The sequence below is a fragment of the Rhamphochromis sp. 'chilingali' genome (genome assembly GCF_963969265.1).
Source record: "Rhamphochromis sp. 'chilingali' genome assembly, chromosome: 9".
Lineage (NCBI taxonomy): Eukaryota > Metazoa > Chordata > Actinopteri > Cichliformes > Cichlidae > Rhamphochromis > Rhamphochromis sp. 'chilingali'.
The window spans coordinates 4,977,065-4,997,837 of NC_137936.1; the positions used below are offsets into that span (position 1 = coordinate 4,977,065).

The following is a 20,773-nucleotide window of genomic DNA, read 5'->3' on the forward strand; positions in this document are numbered from 1 at the left end:
CTATTGTTAAAAAAAGATCATTCCTAGTGATTAGTAATATTATGTTACATTAAGTGTGTTATTATACAAATATTTTAATTATTATGTCATTCATTCATCTTAAATCATATGTCATTTTGTGTGTTATAGCAAAGTTAATAGGAGACAATATCACACCTGCATGCATGTGTGTGTGTGTGTGAGTGTGTCGCTGCATTAATGCTTGCCTCAATGTGAAAACTCACACTGGTGGTGTATGCAGCGTCTGGGTCATCCTCGAGTACTCTGGATAGCCCAAAGTCAGACACCTTACACACCAGGTTGCTGTTGACCAGGACGTTGCGCGCGGCCAGGTCGCGGTGGATGTAGCCCAGGTCAGACAGGTAGGTCATGCCGGCTGCGATGCCACGCAGCAAGCCAACCAGCTGGATAATGGTAAACTGGCCATCGTGTCTCTGCAAGAAGGAACAAAAAAAATTTAAAGATCAGGAAGGGAGTGGCAGGGAGGTAGAGTATTAAGGCTAGATCAAAAAAAATAAAATAATGCGATGGCATAGCAGCTGAGAAGATAAGCAGTGATAATAGAAGAGATTTTAATCAAGATAGAGCAAAGAGTAAAGATAAGAGAATAAAACATGACAGGGATTTGCTTTAAGTAATAATCTGCTGTATTATCATATGAGCAAATACAGGAGCTGTTTGACATTGTCAATGTAATACAATGTTAAACCAACCTATACATGATGTTAAAGAAAACTTTCATATTTGCTCCTCTACACTATTCTCAACTCCTTGCAACAGCTCTGCATCACACTGTCAGTAATGTCACTGTACTCTGAAACATGCAAACACCAAACATCAACAGAAAAAATGCCCAACATCACAAGATAGGATTTTTTTTTTCCATTTTAACAACTGAATTGATCTCTGCTGTGGTGTCAGTGCTATTTTTCAAAGATGTTAATGAGGGCACAAGATTCAGTGTTTTTAATGAGAATTAAGGTGAGTTTAAAGTGCTAAAAGTTCACCAGTTACTGGTTATGACTGGTAAAGTTAGTGCTAGGTTCATACCAACGCACTGTATGTAGTGTTTCCCTATATGGCATACTCAAATGGAAATCTTATCACAGAGGTGAGAGGCCAAAATGCGTGAGGGAGATGATCTGAAAGGCCACACGAGCAGTTTTTGAAACTGCTTATCCAACATGTCTAAACACAAATCTATTCCTAACCTACCTGTGGTGGTTCACTAGCCATCTGACAAATGTTAATAGGGGAAACATAGTGAAATTGACAAAACACCAGAAAACTAATGAAAGTTGTGAATCAAAGCTTCATGAATAGGTTGCTTCAAAATTAGATTTGAGTATAAATGAAAAACAAAGCCTTATTTTAATTTTCCATTTCTGTGTGTGTGTGTGTGCCAGGGGCAGTTTACAGCCAGGCACAAACTCATTTGCACAACCACGTTATGTGTTATTGGAGAGATTTTAAAACAGAGTTTTGGCACTCGGTGAGTCCTGAACATAAATATATAGTGAAATTTCACAGCAGAGCAAATGGTGGTTGTCCAGTTTTTGCCCAAAAAAGACCAAGTCAGTAACAGAAACTGGGTAAAATATGAGACAATTATAATGCTGCATTGATATATGCACGTTACGGTTCATGATAAAGATTTATTTTCTTGGTTTACTGCATAGAAAAACTGAAAATGGAATTTGTTTCATGTAGACTGAGCCAGACACATTTATCTTAGAATGAACAGCATTTTAAAAGACAGATCTCATTTTTTATGTGCCAGTGATCACTGAAAGGACAGCTATGGGTCTTTCCCCATCCAAGATAGGAGCTTCACAATAACTGTCCCAGGCATTACCAAGATGGTTGCCAAAAGGCAACACTTTTCTTTAAAGTTTCATGAACATTTCAATAGTTGCTGAACATGATTGCTGTTTTGTGTTTGGTCTATTACCATATTATTTCTGATGCTACAGTGGGTTGAGTTCTTGGACATGCAGCTAGCATTTGAAAGTGAGTAGCACAAACCCCTCCACTAACGCATTAGGAGAAAATCAAAGGAAGGAAGACATTACACAAACTGTTAGCTGAACAACTCATCAACAGTCAGAAGTGCACTAAAACAGTTGAAATGAGATGGCATTAAAGGAAAAAGGAGTATAGAGCTCTTTAACTGAGAGTTTAAATACCAACCCGGAGGAAGGAGTCCAGAGAACCATTCTCCATGTACTCTGTGATGATCATCACTGGTTTGCCTGGAAACACCAACCAAAAACCTTATGAGCTTATTTGGATATCAGCTATTTATTTGTTTGTACACACTGTACAGTAAGTGATGCAGGTGCTGAATAAAAACAGATGCAATGTCTTAATTCTATTATTTAATGTGTTTACCTCTATTTTCTTAAAGGGATTCGATCACTCAAAAACCTGTAATATTCTGTCCTTCTCTCTTACTTGTCAGTGTCTAACTATACAGGTGGTTTCTTGGAAGAGTTTCTTGTCTTTAGCGACACTGCATACTAATTCTAATTAAGTTGTGAGTCTGTAGTGCTTCCACACAAATAGACAACAATTTAATTAGACTCAAGGAAGGTCTGAATGCGACACTTCGCTGGTAGCTGCTTACTGTAGCAATTTGTTCAAATAAATTGTGAAAAGTTGCTGACAGTTATATATACAACTTGGAAAATACGCAAGAGAGAGATGTTGAATCTGTGATCATCTAGGAATGTTCTTCTAGTATTTCAAAGCTGCACATTGTACAACCCACCCACCCCCAAACTGGCTGTCTCCTCTACATTATTATCTACAATATCATTTATTAAATTACATGCTGTATGGAATTCCAGCACAATGTGAATCTTCTTCAACCAAAATGAGACAGCTAAATTATACATCTAAATCTCAACAAAACCATATAAACCATAAAACCATATAATTAGATTTTTATTTCTCTAATCCATAGATTTCCAACTCAAGCCTTGTATTGAATCATTACTGCTTTGATTAGTATGATTCACATGGCAACAGGTTGTTTTTTAATGCAGTGATGATCGTTTTATGCTAGAAAACATGCCCCATGGTTGTGGAACAGATACTACTCTTTTTCAGAAGGGTATGATTACTGGCCTGCACCAAGCAAGGAAAACAACTAAGGGGATGGAAGGGTAGTGGTGAAACATCATGTATGAGTAAGAAATCAAGAAAAATATCACATGTTCCTGATTGGAAATCAGTGAAACATTTGATGAAATCAAATTGTAAAAAGATAAACCTAAGCTATGTTTCAGTAAGAGCATGTCCACCTGCACATTATGAAGAGAACTCCAGGAACTGGGACTAAGTAACTATTTAGCTTAAACAAAAACACTTAACAAGTAAAGTTACTAAAAAAAAAGGCTTCACTTTGCTCGGGAGCAAAAAGATTGGATTGAGAAAAGGTCATGTGGTCTGATAAGTCCAGTTTTACGCTTTCAGGCAGTATTACCAGATAACTGATCTTTTTCTTCTGCCAAGGTTCAGTGGACTCTGAGCCCACTGAGACAACATGATCACACATGAATTGACCACCACAGACTCTAGACCTTAGCCCCATTTAGAAAACTTGAGATTTGCCGGAGAAGAATTTATACAGTATTCCAATTTTCCCATCATCAATAGAAAATCTTGACACACAGTTAATGCAACTCTGGATGGAAATAACTGCATAAACTTATGCTACAATTAATGTGTCCTGTCATTAAAAGTAAAGGTGATCCAATGAAACAGACTTTTCATTTGGCCTGGCAGTGTATATGCTGTTACAAAAGGGATGCCTACATCATAAATTGTGTGCAAAAGTCTTTAAATGCCCGCATTGCTTTATTTTCTTTAGGGAGTTAGACTTTCTTAGTAGTCTTGATCAATAGTTCTCCAGGCTTTCCAAACAGCTTCACAGTGTGTTCATCTGTTTATTTTGGTGTTTGAATTGATTAAAATATTTAAATATGATGGTAGTATGAGATTTAAGGATATACAATGAAATAGAAACTAGAAGTACAATTTTAGCCTTTAAAGTATACCTACAGTGTATTCACAGCTTTTGGCCAAAACCTTGTTGAAGCATCAATTACAGCCACAACTTTTTGTGAATATTCTTGAGTGTCCCACGCAGAGTCCAGACTTGGACCCAATTGAACATCTCTGGAGGGATCTGAAAAACCTGATGGAGCTTAAGAAATTCTGTAAAGAATAATGGGAGAAACTGGCAAAAATAAGTGTGCCAAGCTTGTAACAGCATACTTAGAGTGGTTTCAAAGCCACTCCTTTGTTATGTTGGCTATGTGGTCAGGGTCATTGTCCTGTTGGAGATGAACCTTCTCCCCAGTCAGAGGTCCAGAGCACTCTGGAATAAGTTATCTTTAAGGATGTCTCTGTACATTGCTCCATTCATCTTTCCTTCAACCTAGTAGTCCCACAGTTCTGGCTGCCCAAAAACATCCTCACATCATGATAGTGCCACCACCATGCTTCACTGTAGGGATGGTATTGGCCGAGTGGTGAATGTCTGGTTTCCTCCAGACATGATGCTTGGCATTCAGGCCAAAGAGTTCAATCTTTGTTTCATCAGACCAGAGAATTTTGTTTCTCATGGTCTGAGTGTCCTTCTGGTGTTTTTTGGTAAACTCCAGGAGGAGTGTCATGTGCTTTTAACTGAGGAGTAGCTTCTGTTCAGCCACTCAACCATACAGACCTGATTGCAGAAATGGTTGTCAGATTGACCACCGGGTTCTTGGTAACCTCCCTGACTAAGGCCCTTCTACTCTGAAAGCTCAGATTGGCCAAGCAACCAGCCTAGGAAGAGTCATCATTCATAAAGGGTTCTTCCATTTATGAATGATGGAGGCCAGTGTGCTCACTGAGTACTTCAATGCTGCAGAATTATTTCTGTACCTTCCCCAGATCCGTACCTCAATACAATCCTGTTTTGGAGGTCTACAGACAATTCCTTGGACTTCATGGCTTGGTTTATGACATACAATGTAAACTACGGGACATTATAAATAAGCAGGTGTGTGGTTCTCCACATCATGGAGGAGATCGTGGAGATGTAACTTAACAAAATGTGGAATAATTATAGCACAGTGAATACTATTTGGATGCACTGTAGTAACACTGGCTTTTCACTGGAAACTTTATTTATTTAATCAATAGACAAAATTGACTTTATGTACATGTGTGATCAGAGAAGCTGCAGTGCCTCGTCAAACCGTTTTTAGAGGTGTGGTAAGGCTGATATTAATACTTAATTTGGAAGACCACAAAAAGTCACGTTCTCATTTTTTGATAAATCTAACGGGACAATTAGAATTCAAACTGGTGCTTGCACTGTTTGAATGTTCCTGACAAAACTACAACTGTGAAGTAATTCTGCATTAAAGATTTTTGCTAGACAAAATATTAGTTGCTAGCTGCAAGCCTGGTTCTGTGAGTATGTGTAGCTCCCAGGCTTTCTTCGTTGGTTATTTGGATTGGTCCGATGCGTGGCCAGAGCCTCAGCAGATAAAAGTCTGGCTCTGCCTCTGTTTCCAATTAGCCAAAAAAGCAAAAAAATAAATAAAATCATTGAATCCCCAGAGACTTGTGTTGTTTGCTTTTACACTTGTCTGCTGATGTGCCAGGACTGCTCCGCTATTAAGATTTAAACAGAGCTGTTAATGTTGGACTTGGAATGTGAGCTATGAAAATGGGAAAAACAAAAATACTGAACTTTGTTTAACTATACACTATCATCATTTAGTAGTAATATGCATGTTGTGGTCTGCATAGCTACAATGAGGAGTTTAAAGAGTACATCAAGCTAGGAAACTGCATAGGGCATCGGGATTTAATGAAGTACTGTAAATCAAGCATTAGAGTGAATAAACACATCCTTTGTAATAGTGTTTGCCCATCTGGAAGGGTACCCCAGCCCAGCTAGCATGCTATAGTTGATAATGTTGACGACACGTGTGCTGCCAAAGCATTTCAGGCAGGCCTCCCTCTCTAGAGTTTCTGTGCCACAATTGCAAGTATAGTGGAATAAACAGTTCAGAATTAATACAGGTCTTGCCACACCTGTGTCTGAAAGCAAATAGTTTTGAAAATGATCTATATTTTTCACAATGATATATTGTAGTTGATGGAGCGTACTGTGAGTTACTACCCCCTCTAAACGGATGACATTGGGGTGGTCGAACTGGGCCATTATTGAAGCCTCGGCCAGGAAGTCTCTCTTCTGCTTTTCTGTGTATCCTGCCTTCAGGGTCTTTAGAGCCACTGGGATGTCTCGTTTTCCCGGGAGCCTCATACGTCCGTAGCAAACCTCCCCAAACTCCCCTGAAAACATGGCAGAGGAACACAGTAATGCAGCACATCAAACATATTCAGCCTTTAAATCTGTTCCACAATGGTAAAAATTCGTCGTGCTTCCCTGCACCCTCCACCCACGCCTAAGCCATTTGTGTGAATGAGAACATGTCATTTAATTTGCCAGGGTAGATAAGAGAAAACAACCCACTTACAAACTATCTGTTCACATATATGTGCAAAAGCTGCCAAGAGCTAATTAGCAATCCATTCTTATCTTTAGCTCAACAGAACTTTAAACTGGTGGTTGCACTGTTTGAATGCGTCTGTGTCATACATTTCTATTTGTCTCTGGCTGCAGCAGTCATATGTAGCACAGTGAATTGTGAGGCTGACACAGTGTTAGTATTCTCTTCCTGTCTGAGGAGCTTTGATTGACAGCCCCACGCAACGCTCTGATTCCACTTTGCTATCCTCCTCTCTGCTGCACACCACAGCCTTTACACCGGCCAATGATTTTAAGTTAGCATAGCCAATGATTCTCACTATGTATGTGTGTGTGTGTGTGTGTGTGTGTGTGTGTGTGTGTGTGTGTGTGTGTGTGTGTGTGTGTGTGTGTGTGTGTGAGCACACACAAGTTCATGGTTTTACCTGAACCAATGATTTTCTCTATTTTGATCCTGGAAGCTTCAATTTCTCTGGCAAACTCGTGGACCGCCTGGCAGGGGTCCTCGTACGTGTGTGGGTCGATATAGAACCTCGCATCGGGGAATGACACTAAGATAAACAACATTAGCATTTGGTCACATATTGGAGAATGAGAGCAACATCGCATCTGAGCCCCGTCACCGGTGTGTGCAGGGAAAACCTGATGAAAGAGGAGAGAAATGACACGGAAAAAAGAGCAGACAGAGGGAGTGGAAGAATACACAGCATGCAGGGGCCAAGGAGTGTATTCTCCTGTAATCACTCAGAGCCTGATGAAAATTGTTTGCTCTGAGGATGAACTTTATTAAACAGGGATGAAAATGCGACTTTGTCAAAGAATGCCATCTAATCTATTATTAGTAATAATTGAGAAATGGGCCAAACATACCGTGACCATTCTGGTAATGCATCTTCTCCTCGTCGGAGTCCTGGAAGGCTTTGCTATAGCCACAGTGTCTATACAAAGCACACACATACACACACACACGCACGGCCACAAAAACACACACACACACACATGCCCATACATATACAGAGGGATGAATACAGGACAATAGTGGAAAACACTTTCAAACTCTAAGTATAGTTGAAAATTACTAAATCAATATTTGCTCATAATTAATTACTAAGTTTAACAAAGCTATTCATCACTTACTGACACTTAGTCATTTATTAACAACAAGCAGTGAGACTTTACGGTGTTACTGGCAACCAGTCAAGGGGTAGACTGGTTGAGGTGGTCTAGGTGTTTTTTGTTATAGCTGCAGAATAAAATGTAATGTAGAAAAAAGGGGACTTTTCTTATAGTTTCATACATTATATATACATCATTTTGGCATGTTTTCTGTTAAAAGCTTCTCCACACAGGGGTTCCAATTACCCTACCCCTAACTCTAGACTGGTTGTTGGTGAATTGGAGGATGATAAAAGGTTAAAGAGTAAAATTCCTTTCTGTTAGTTTGGCGAGGTGAGGTATCATTTTTATAATAGAAAACCTTTTTCTATGGGCATGTCCACATAATTAAAACTCAACATTATTAGAATCAATATTCATATTGACAAGGCAAAGCAAAGACATCCCAGGAGTACATTTAAGAGCGAAAAGGAAAATGACTTCTTCACTCATACACGTTCAAATGTTGCCACTGTAGCTTTAGGGCATGTGTTTTTTGATGTTAGGTCTACACTGATGCACTGCAGGGTATTTCATTTCCTGCTTACATGTAAAAATATCCTAGTTTACTATTTTGATAAAGATGTATAATAAATCAGTGACTGACAACCTACCCAGAGTGCAACAAAGTGATTATGGTGCTTATTAGCATAGACTGTATATATAAGATGGATTTTACCATTGGTACCCATTTACCAACCTACATGTATACTTTGGTATATGTATACCATGTACCTAATGTTAGTAAAGTTCTGTTTTAGAGCCTTGAGCTGAGAGGTTTCCCTGTCATCACCTTGGTGTTTTAAAACAGGATGATTGATCACACTGTAAAACTGAGGGGCACTGCACCCATGTTATAAGTAAATCTTGGTTTATTCTCATTTCTGACTCTAATTTGGACCATAATTTAAAAGATGTTGTGTTCAATATGCCCTCAAACTAGTGACTGAACCCATAAAGTCATCAGGAAAGTATCACAGAACAAGAAGGAATTTCACCTCAAATTACTCTTAAAAAGTGTTTTTGCAACTGCAGGACTCACCCCCTGCAGGTCATTAGAAAAAAAAAGCAGGTGGTAAATATGTAGGTCTAGAGCTCTAGAGCCTGGTATGTCCACTAAATACTGACCATCAGCTAAAAAAGTGAGATGAGTAACAAATGAGATGCATGCTAGCATTAGCATGACTGCTAGCATTAGCTAGGCTACTTTGTTTTATTTTCTTAGATATATATTGCATTAAAATTTTAATCAGTATAATAGATATATTATATCTATTAATATTTTGCAACGCTGTTTAATGCAGTTTACTTTCTTTGTAAAAACTAAACCTTTCCCTTGTGGTTTATTATTGCCTTGTAGTTAAATATTTTCATGAGTAAAGTGGCCATCCCCCTAAACTCAAATACCAACTCTTCTTTTTTCTTTTTCTTTTGCCTCAGTGGCATATGCTAAAAACTCTCCAGTCACGACAGCAGGATCTTGTCTGGAGTTCTCTAACTCATTATATTTTTTCCCACTTTTTCTATTGGCAATGAAAAACCTAATATGCACTGAAGTGTAAATTAATTAAGGGCAATGAAATTAATTATTTGGTACAGTTCTACAGAGATGTAACTAAAAGACATCAAAAGGGAGGGGTAGGGGGGTGGGATAAGTATGAATATTTGGCTTGCAAGCTACTGGACATGAATCAACATAATTAAAACCACTATGAGGTGGAAATTACAAGTTAGGAAATTAGCTAAATAAGACAGCAAGGGCTAAGGAATATTAGCCTTCAAAATTCTCCTTTATACATTATACTTAAGCTTGAAAATATAGCATGCAGACTTCTTGTGCATCTAGCATTACAAACATTTTAACGTCATAAGGGGTACTAAAAGGTACTAATGGTACTTCTCAAACACAGGCTTAAACAATATCTTCTCCCACATTTTTAGGTGGCAACAGCTGAGAGAAATACAGCGCACACGAGAGATTTGATCAAAAGAAACTACACAAAGAGGCATGGTCGTAAGAGTAGTGTAAGAAATTGTTCCACACACAGCAGAGATGGGTAGTGTGGTAAAGTGTAGCCTTGCCGTTTCCTGCAGATGATGATGGCCAGAAAGGTGACCAGACCAGACACCAGGGCCATGCAGATCCAGATGATGGTCATGGTGTTGTAACGCAAAGGAACTGCAGAGACACACAAACACAGTGTGTTAGCTGAGGGAACGCTGCCACAAATGCTCACAGTTTACACAAACACAGACACTGGTAAACACAGGTGGCAGGTAGAGTGTCATTGGTTAAACAAGATAAACAGAAATTTGGAGCTTTGTTAAATAGCCTCGCCATTTAACAATCACCTCCTGTTTGTCCATCACATTAGGTAGGAAATATCCAGCTAATGTGGTCAAATACCCAGAAAGACCGAATGTTGTCATAAAAGATTACATCTATATCTTTAAGTACACTGTCATACATAGATACATCGATGTCTGAGTTGATCTGCATAATAAAACTAAACGTTTTGGTTCAGTGAACACTGAAGTACACAGTAAGTGTTAGAAGTGTGCACCAACTATCAGATGAGCTTAGTAGCAGTGAATGTGGGAACAAGAAAGACAGAGTTTTTATAGAGTGAAAAGAAATATTGATCAAAATTTGAGGCTAGTGAACAATATAGTCTCCAAGCCAACAAATGCAAATATCCGAGGTGTGAAGATCCCTGTGACACAATGTGGTTTTTGTGATCTCTCATAATATAAACAATTGAGCTTGTGGGTCTTGCATAGTATCTTCGCTGTCCCTAGGACTGATCTCCTCTGGACAGAGATCTTGGATGTTTTTCCTGGGATCTGCTGGAGCCCATCGCCTAGCTTCAGAGTCACTGCACCAAGTGCTCCAATCACAACTGGGACCAATGTTATCTTCACCCTCCACATCTTCTTGAGCTCTTCTCTGAGCCCTTGGTACTTCTCCACCTTCCCATGTTCCTTCTTCGTGATGCTGCTGTCGTTTGGTATCGCTACGTCTATCACTCTGCTTCTCCACCACTACTATATCTGGTTGGTTAACCATCACCAGTTTGTCAGTCTATATCTGGAAATCAAACAGGAACAGTCATTCTCAACCACCCTAGGGGGCAGCTCCCATTTTGACCTTCCAAGCCTTCCAGGCCATACTCAGCACAGATTTTTCTGTACACTATGCCGGCCACGTGCTGATGGCGTTCCATGTATGCCCTGCCTGCTAGCGTCTTGCACCCTACTGTTATGTGCTGGATTGTCTCTGGGGCATCTTTACATAGCCTGCACCTGGGGTCTTGCCTGGTGTGATAGACCCCAGCCTCTATGGATCTTGTGCTCAGAGCTTGTTCCTGTGCTACCATGATTAGTGCCTCTGTGCTGTCTTTCAGTCCAGCTTTGTCCAGCCACTGGTAGGATTTCTGGATGTTGATCATTTCCTCTATCTGATGGGGCTCATACCATGCTCAAAACACTCATGTTTTGAGCCATGTACCCGTTCATCAGTACAAAAAGAACTGGCAGGAATATCAGGTAGCACAAGATTGATAGAGTCTGGGATTTACCGCACCAGGAAGATCTCAGGTGCAGATGTTTCAAAATGCCCCTGAGGTAAAATGACAAGCAGAGGAAGATGGCTGACAGCTGACCTATACTGAGTGATAGCAAATCAGGAAAAGGAACACGAGAATCTCGAGAAATACCAAGGGCTTAGAGAAGAACCCTAGAAGATGTGGAGGGTGACGTTAACAGTAGTCCCTGTGGTAATCGGAGCACTAGGTGCGGTGACTCCCAAGCTAGGCGAGTGGCTCCAGCAGATCCCAGGAACAACATCAGAGATCTCTGTCCAGAAGAGAGCAGTCCTAGGAACAGCTAAGGTACTGCACAGGACCCTCAAGCTCCCAGGCCTCTGGTAGAGGATCCAAGCTCGAAGGATAGACCACCAGCAGGGGCGAGAGGGGATTTTTTTTTATGTATGTGCGTGTGTGTGTGTGTATTGTTTGCTAGTTTGGTCTTATAACCCTTCCAAGACAACTGAGCAGCAATAATTGCTGATGATGCCTTTTCTCCTTGACACTAAGTTAACAAATGCTCCAAAACCAATAAACTGCTAAAATTTCAGCTTTTATAAAGGTGCTCACGCTTGCAGATAATCAGGTTCAGCAAGTGCATTTTATCAGCAGCACTTGGATTCTACTTTCCAGTTGGATTTCCTATGGAAGCAGAAATGGTGTACTTTCTTTTACCATTACTATGACTTACCGTGAAAGACGTTATTGCATCATGTACATTTTTTCACATTATTAATTTTTAGTGTGTACAAAGTAATAGCAAAACATGCTCACTCTGTCCATTCTGTATATCTTCAAAGTTAAGTAAGTACAGTGGGGCAAAAAGTATTTAGTCAGCCACCGATTGTGCAAGTTCCCCCACTTAAAATGATGACAGAGGTCAGTAATTTGCACCAGAGGTACACTTCAACTGTAAGAGACAGAATGTGAAAAAAAAATCCATGAATTCACATGGTAGGATTTGTAAAGAATTTATTCGTAAATCAGGGTGGAAAATAAGTATTTGGTCACCTCAAACAAGGAAAATCTCTGGCTCTCACAGACCTGTAACGTCTTCTGTAAGAAGCTTTTCTGTCCCCCACTCGTTACCTGTATGAATGGCACCTGTTTGAACTCATCATCTGTATAAAAGACACCTGTCCACAGCCTCAAACAGTCAGACTCCAAACTCCGCCATGGCCAAGACCAAAGAGCTTTTGAAGGACACCAGGAAAAGTATTGTAGACCTGCACCAGACTGGGAAGAGTGAATCTACAATAGGCAAGCAGCTTGGTGTGAAAAAATCAACTGTGGGAGCAATCATCAGAAAATGGAAGACATACAAGACCACTGATAATCTCCCTCGATCTGGGGCTCCACGCAAGATCTCATCCCGTGGGGTCAAAATGATCATGAGAACGGTGAGCAAAGATCCCAGAACCACACGGGGGGACCTGGTGAATGACCTGCAGAGAGCTGGGACCAAAGTAACAAAGGTCACCATCAGTAACACACTACAACGGCAGGGAATCAAATCCCGCAGTGCCAGACGTGTTCCGCTGCTGAAGCCAGTGCATGTCCAGGCCCGTCTGAAGTTTGCCAGAGAGCACATGGATGATACAGCAGAGGATTGGGAGAATGTCATGTGGTCAGATGAAACCAAAGTAGAACTTTTTGGTATAAACTCAACTCGTCGTGTTTGGAGGAAGAAGAATACTGAGTTGCATCCCAAGAACACCATACCTACTGTGAAGCATGGGGGTGGAAACATCATGCTATGGGGCTGTTTTTCTGCCAAGGGGACAGGACGACTGATCCGTGTTAAGGACAGAATGAATGGGGCCATGTATCGTGAGATTTTGAGCCAAAACCTCTTTCCATCAGTGAGAACTTTGAAGATGAAACGAGGCTGGGTCTTCCAACATGACAATGATCCAAAACACACCGCCCGGGCAACAAAGGAGTGGCTCCGTAAGAAGCATTTGAAAGTCCTGGAGTGGCCTAGCCAGTCTCCAGACCTCAACCCCATAGAAAATCTGTGGCGGGAGTTGAAAGTCCGTGTTGCTCGGCGACAGCCCCAAAACATCACTGCTCTCGAGAAGATCTGCATGGAGGAATGGGCCAAAATACCAGCTACTGTGTGTGCAAACCTGGTAAAGACCTATAGTAAACTTTGACCTCTGTTATTGCCAACATAGGTTATGTTACAAAGTACTGAGTTGTATTTTTGTTATTGACCAAATACTTATTTTCCACCCTGATTTACGAATAAATTCTTTACAAATCCTACCATGTGGATTCATGGATTTTTTTTTCACATTCTGTCTCTCACAGTTGAAGTGTACCTCTGGTGCAAATTACTGACCTCTGTCATCATTTTAGGTGGGGGAACTTGCACAATCGGTGGCTGACTAAATACTTTTTTGCCCCACTGTATATATCATGTAAATTGAAAGTGACAGTAGAAGGTTTCCAGTATGAGTTTGAAACTAATTTCGCCTTTTCTCCAAAAGGTCTGCTTGAAAATGTTGATGATGGTAGAATTAATTACAGCTTTGTGTGAGAAAATTATTGGCAATTTTCTGTAATTATGTGATTTTGACAGCTGACCTAACGTTCACCCACATTTTTGCGTGGCTATTGGTAGTTGCTTTCTCTGTTTCAGAAACAGCTGATGAAATCAGCGTCTTGTACTTGTCAGGATTAAGAATAGAGATGTCATCATCCTGCGCCGGAGTCAGAATTGGTTGCAAACGAAATGGCAAGACATGTGGATGAAATGGATGGACTGGGCTGTTGAAAGTCGGTTAACAGAAATAGCAAACCTTAAAAAACACATATAGATTTGACACATAGATGTTAGATTTAACAGTCTGAGCCAATGTCACAGCCTGTATGACTACCCAGCCACTGTCAACTGATTAGGGCAAAATAACCTCCACTACCAAACACTGACATGAACTGGATGTTAAAAAAAGCTGAATCCTGAAAAGACAGGATGGTGCCAAATGGTCCTCAAACTGGTCCCACTGCAAACCTTCACAATATATAGAGAACAATACAGAATTCTGCCAAAGGATAATTTACTAGACAAGTTAAAAATTTGACCTGATGTTGGAACTAAATACGGATCATCAAAGCCTTAATATTTTATTTTAAGTGACCAAATTTAACCAGTCCATTTTATAACTGTCAAAAACAGTTGTCACACATGAACTCGACTGTTGCCTATGCAAGCACGCAAAAGGAAAGCCCAGGGCTGCAGTTCATGTGCAAAAACAGCTAAAGACCTTTGGAAATGAAAGTTGGGTATCAGCAAAATAAAAGTTATTCTATCTTTGTCCTCTGGGAACCGTACACATGCCCATTGTTCATTAGAATCCACCCAGCATGGACTAAAGTGGTGCACTGACTAAGCCATCTAATCTTCATGTTAAGCGTCACAGGCTTGCGCACAACTCAGTTCTTAGAATTTGCATAGTTGCAGTTGGCAAAACACACAAAACTTGGGACTTATTGATTACTCAGCATGAAGGCTCATGGAATGTGTACAGCCCTCTTGTTCAGTCAGCGAGAGTTTGGTCCGGTGAACAGCCTCCGAAAGGAGGCTATTAGTCAGTGAAACAGCACTGGGACTCCAACTAGGCAGGTGGTTGAGCTTTGCAGACCTAGCGCCTGCTCAGGACATTATCTGCCAAATCCCTTATTAGGAAAGAAAAATATTCGAATAGAAGTTTTCTGTAACAGTCTGTGTTGTTCTTACTTCAGGTGAAAGACATGAAACTTCTACCCCACAGCAGCACTGTGTTTAGCTGTTTGAAGCCTGTGTAGGCTGCAGCTTTGCTGACAGGGGTGACCCTCTAACAAAGCACAGATCAATGGAACAGAGGGGTGGACTGGGGCAGTTATCACCCAAACCTTTCCAGCCTAGGACCATGCTGTGCTGTTTGGCTTGACTTTGAGGTGATAGTCTTTTAACTGTTGTTACTGGACTTTTTTTTCCCAGTGTATCAAAGGTTTCTAGTGACTCATGGAGAGCAGGAGATTTTACCAAACAATTTAGCGATACAGCGTTTTCTCTTTTCTTTTCTCCTCGCAGACCAGTGTACACGCACATACACACACCTGCTTTCCCAGTCTGGATCTCTATGTTCTGGCTGAAGCGTCCGCAGCCTGCTGAGGTTCTGGCTCGGACCTGGAAGATATACTTGGTACCTGGCTTCAGCCCTGACACTCGGGCGCTGGTGTTTTTGGACTTCAGAGTGGAGTAACTGTGCTCTTCATTATCCTGCAAGAATGACAAATACATCTAAAGATTAGGGTTGTGAAGATTGGTGTGACTTCCAAAAATGTGTTTCAGAAATGAATTAAATCAGTCGGCTGTTATTCTCGAGGTGTGGAGTAATGTTCCTAAACAAATGCTTTGCTAAGCACGTTTTACATTCAAGTTGTTATTTGGCATCAGTGCGCGATGCATTAAACTGTAACAACAGCAAGACCAAATCTAAGCAAGAAACCTTTAGGGTCTACACTAAGCTAGACTGTTTTTGTGACTAAGCCTGTGACTGAATACCACAATGAAAAGTGAATAAAAATTTTAATATTAGCAGACTGGGGGGAAAAAATCAAGTGGAAAACACAAAGCTGCAAATCAAAGTCTCTTTCTTGACAAACCCAGGTCCTCGATATTTATATATATATTACTGCATCCAGGACCACCTGCAAAAAACATAACAATGAGATACAAAAATTGCAATATATAACACTCTGGGTTGACATAAAACTAAAATATTTACTTTAACACACAATTACATGAGTGCCTTTATTTCTTATTAATGAACAAGTGAATTCTAAAGCAGTGATACAAAATCCCACATTTCATTCAAAATGTGTTTTTTTAAAGAATAATGACATAACCCCCAAAAGCTGAGAGACTGTCTAAAATGTAAACAAAAGCACAATGTAATGATTTACATAAACCCGTATTTTGTTTATAATAGAACACAGAAACGTCCCAAATTCTAAATTAGAAAAATTGCAATTTTAAGCTCATTTAAATTAGATGAAGGCAACGCAATTAGGCTGGGATGTTTACCAGTGTCGCTTCTTTTAATAACAGTCTGTACTGGATTTTTGGGAGAGGATGCTGTCCCATTCTTGTCTGATCTAGACAACAGTCCTGGGTCCCGGGTCTTCTTAGTCATAGTTTTCATTTCATGATATGCCATGAGAGTTGCAAGTCAGTGGATTCTGTTCTTATTTACATTTTATATACACCCTTTCTACAAATAATAAATAAAACCACACAGTAAAGACAAATATATATGTCCCAATATAAAAACACACAGTCCAACGTACAGTCTTGCAGGCTGTTCTGCTTACACACTTCATGCACACACTGGATGCAAACAAGCCAAGAATAATGGACACAAAAAATTGAAGGAAATGCTAACTACTGATTCAGCCAAATTAGTGGGCTGATCCATCATCAGTGTTCATCATCATCTCTGATAGATAAATAACCAAAATCAGTTGTAATCCCAGTAGCTCTCCAACAGAAATGCTATTTATTCTTTCTATGCCTCTATAAAACACTTAGCTCAGTGTGAATAGTGCCATACATGTAAACTTACCTTTCTGTACACATACAATTAGTAAATCTCATACAGCACACATTATTTAAGATGCTTTATCTGCCCACAGCTGCTACACATCTGCAAGCTGCTTAGCAACCCGACTTTTTCTCATTCTCTTTCTTTTTATATTGCATCCTCATCTGTGTTTTGTAGGCAATTAAAAACTTTTTACTGTGTATTCCATTTTTAACAAAAACAAACTTAAACAACAGGCAGATGATATTCTTCAAACCAACAATTTAAACTACATTTATCACATGAATGCATGAACACTATAGTTTATTTGGACTCCTTTCCAAATGCGCTATTATTCTTCCATGAAAACCCACCAGAGCGCCAAATGTGTATTGATCCATGGCTGACAATAGACCTCAACAAGATGCAGCATTTCCACCTGTTTGAGTAATATTTAATCAAAGCTACAGTGCCACCATTGTTTTAAAAAAGTAACTGAGCTTTTTTTGGAAATGACACTTTATTATTGAGGCCCATTTCTTATGATGAATCTCTTCAGTATGAAGCAGAGGACCTGGATCTGAGGTTTGCAGACACCGTAGAAAAGATGTAATGAATAATGAGGCAGAATTATAGGATTCGGTGACAATAAGGAAACTGCAGCCCAGATTTATCCTGTAAGTGCCTTTAAAGACGACTGAAAAAAATGGAAGATCACACTGAATCTACCACAGCTATCACAACACTCACTTTATTTCTTACAGTCTTCTTTAACTAGTAGACTCATTAGAGCCAATGCTGAACACAGGAAATGAATATAACCTGCTCTGTCAGTTAGACTTTATTGCCATGTAAATGCCTCAGAAAATCTTTTCATCTGCTTCTGTCAGTCAGAAAAATGAACCCTGAATCGTGTTTGTCCTATTTTCTTGTTTCTTTTTTGATATTAGATTCATTTGTGATGCATCTTTTAGTTAAAAGTGAATTGTCAATATTATTATGCATACCTATCTGTGTTACAAAATTCAGCTGTTTTCATGTACATATTCATCAAAAAGGGGATGTGCAGTTTATCATATTCCTATTTTGAAGTCTTGATCATGTTCATCATTATCATATCATTATCAATAATTTAGACATATTTTAAATGTGTGGTGGAAAAACACTCAACAAAACAATATAAAGAGTTACAAGGTGCATGGAGACAGTAGAGCAGCTGAATCATTTGGGTGTCCCGGGGAAGGATAACAGCCAAATTATAAAGTGTTGGCTCTCTCTTGTTTTCATCATCGTCAGCTGCAGCAGCCACCATCCTCGCCGTGACTCACTGTTGTTCAGTACAGTACTAAAAAACCTTACGAAAGCACATTGCTGACTTGTCCACTTGAAAATCCCCCACAGGCGTCTCACCCCTGAGCGAGGCCAGATTAAGACAGCAGCGCAAGAGACGAGCTAATCCTTCAGAACTCCCCACACCATCCTGCTTGTTTGGCTATGAGACCGCCGGCTCTCAGGCTGCTCCCTCTGCAATTAGCTGATTTCTATCAAACCACACACACACACACACACACACACACACACACACACACACACAGAAAACCACACATACTCACCTAAATGCACACACACACACACACACACACACACACACACACACACACACACACACACACACACACACACACACACACACACACACACACAGAAAACCACACATACTCACCCAAATGCACATACATGCACATTCAGGCAAACACTTGTGGCAATTAGCTTATCGACAGGTCACGCCCGCCAAGCCGCTCGCTGTCACTGTCCCTTTCGCTAAGTTGAAAAACTACACCGTCTCATTCGCTTTCTGGCTCTCATTCTCTCAAAACCCCATTTCCTTTCAAGTAGCTCAGCTGCCAGCAGGGTCTTTTTCTTGTATTAAGTTATCCTGCGTCTGTCCAACCGTCACTCCTCTGTTTTCACAATATTGTGCCTCAGCTTAGTCGAGGCCCTTTGAAGACAATGCGTTTACAGGTACAGTTTTTCCTCTCATGAGATGCCTGAAGAGTTTCACGTAAGTTCTTTTTGGAAAATAAGCACAATAGGTTGGCATCGGCCTCAAACAAGTGACTACAGAACTGTTTTTAAGGCTTGAGTGGTACAGATGTAGCAACTGGCGTACCTTCTCATAATATTTGATGTCGTACTCGAGGATAACTCCGTTGGGCTGATCGGGTTCGTGCCACAGCAGAGTCACGCTGTTCTGACTGGTGTTCTCCTGCCGGATCGCTAACACTTCAGAGGGGGCTGCACAAGAAACAGGGAAGACAAGGTTTTGTCAACTCTAGATGTTTTTCCATGGTTACAGAGCGTAAGGAGATGAGGTTACTATAAAGTAAGTAAAGGCCTACTCTGACAGGCTTTTTGTTTTGTTTGTTTTTTCACCTGCTGTTAGCTTTAAGCTGCAACTCACTCGCTGATGGCGTCCAACTTTATTTCTAGAGTTTCTAGAATTTTAACTGCTAATAAGATCGAGGTTCTAATTGTTGCCCAAGGCAAGGTGTAATTAACAAAGATTAAAAGATTTCTTGATGAAGTCTTACTTTAAACCTAGATTAAATGTAATTCTGTTGCACAAAAATATTGTATTGTTATCAGTGTATTAACTTGGCTTTTTACTTGTGTGCTGTACTCACATTTGGTCTTAAAATTAATTCAAAGTTGTATTACAGATGTATTAAAAAGAACAAACACTGCTTTTCACCTCCTGTCATTTGTACCAGACGTCCTTTTGGAGACATGCATTAGTCAGTGAGTGACACTAACAGTTACTTCCAACTAGTCAACCAGAGACTGATTACAAGTCATTGCTGTCACATTCATCACAACAGAAATGGGCCGAGTTCTGTTCATGACGTCAGCGTGGAGCATAGAAGAAAGTTAGCCATGAGTTCTGTTTGCTGACAGTAGCAACTATTCCAACTAGTCCTTACAGAAACAAAGTGCACATTGCACAACCTGTTTTTCATTATCAGCACAAAATGTCACTGAGACAGCACATTCCTTTTAAATATTGTTATTTTGGCACTTCTGCACATTTGACAGTAAAAGAACTACAAAGTGAGAAAAGTATGTCTGATACAGAGCCAAGGCTCCGAATGATGTGACTGCAAGTGAGTCGCCAATAACTCACAGGTGACTTTTAAACTTGAGATTTAAACATTTTATTTCATTTAATTTTCATGACATTTCTCTTCTTTTGGCTTCGGATTATTATATAGTTTTCACACTGACTTATTTCAGGTTAGATGTGTGCACTTGCATGTATGAACATGCACCACTGATGCAATCATATCTTATGCTACCAATATAAACCAGTCACAATCCTGCTTCAGTGCACCTTTATAGATCTGTAACGCCGTTGTCATCCATTTACTTTATGTGCTATACGTACAGATTTTGTATTTATGATTATTTATTTTATTACTTAACACCACACTCCCTTTAAGCCAACTTATTTCTGAATGGCTCAGAGCATGAGATTTGTAAGGAGGGTGGAGATTCTGTGTCTACTAAAGCCTTGGGCCTGAGATGACCACATCCGTGATGTCATAGATCCAAGAGTAGACATAATTGTCTGACGCCTGTGCTTTTGCCTCACAGGGATCTCTTTAATATTCACTGGCTTTATTTTAATTAGAAACTACACCACTGTAACAGAATATAAATGACAGAAAATAAAGAAAGTCTCCTTAATGTATTTGTGAGAGATTTATAAACTCTTTAAATCTTTACCAAAAGACTTACAAACATTTCTACTTGCGAATTCTCTTGAACTCACAGTTCGTTTTCTGCTGTCATTACTTTTTCAGTTTCTGTTAAGACACTTTCTCTTTTATTTCAAAATCTCTGTCATACAACTC

General features: G+C 39.9%; 1 protein-coding gene across 1 annotated transcript in view; it reads right to left on the reverse strand.

The window, feature by feature from the left end:
• Positions 1-20,773, reverse strand: part of epha8 (eph receptor A8) — a 147,670-nt gene that overhangs the window by 15,455 nt on the left and 111,442 nt on the right. Inside the window, exons 9-16 of the mRNA XM_080892017.1 lie at positions 19,033-19,157; positions 15,397-15,559; positions 9,791-9,887; positions 7,424-7,491; positions 6,979-7,104; positions 6,172-6,357; positions 2,191-2,252; positions 225-434 (exon numbers count right to left, since the gene is read on the reverse strand). Of these exons, the coding sequence (XP_080748143.1) occupies positions 225-434; positions 2,191-2,252; positions 6,172-6,357; positions 6,979-7,104; positions 7,424-7,491; positions 9,791-9,887; positions 15,397-15,559; positions 19,033-19,157 (1,037 nt within the window). The remainder of the gene's footprint in view (positions 1-224; positions 435-2,190; positions 2,253-6,171; positions 6,358-6,978; positions 7,105-7,423; positions 7,492-9,790; positions 9,888-15,396; positions 15,560-19,032; positions 19,158-20,773) is intronic.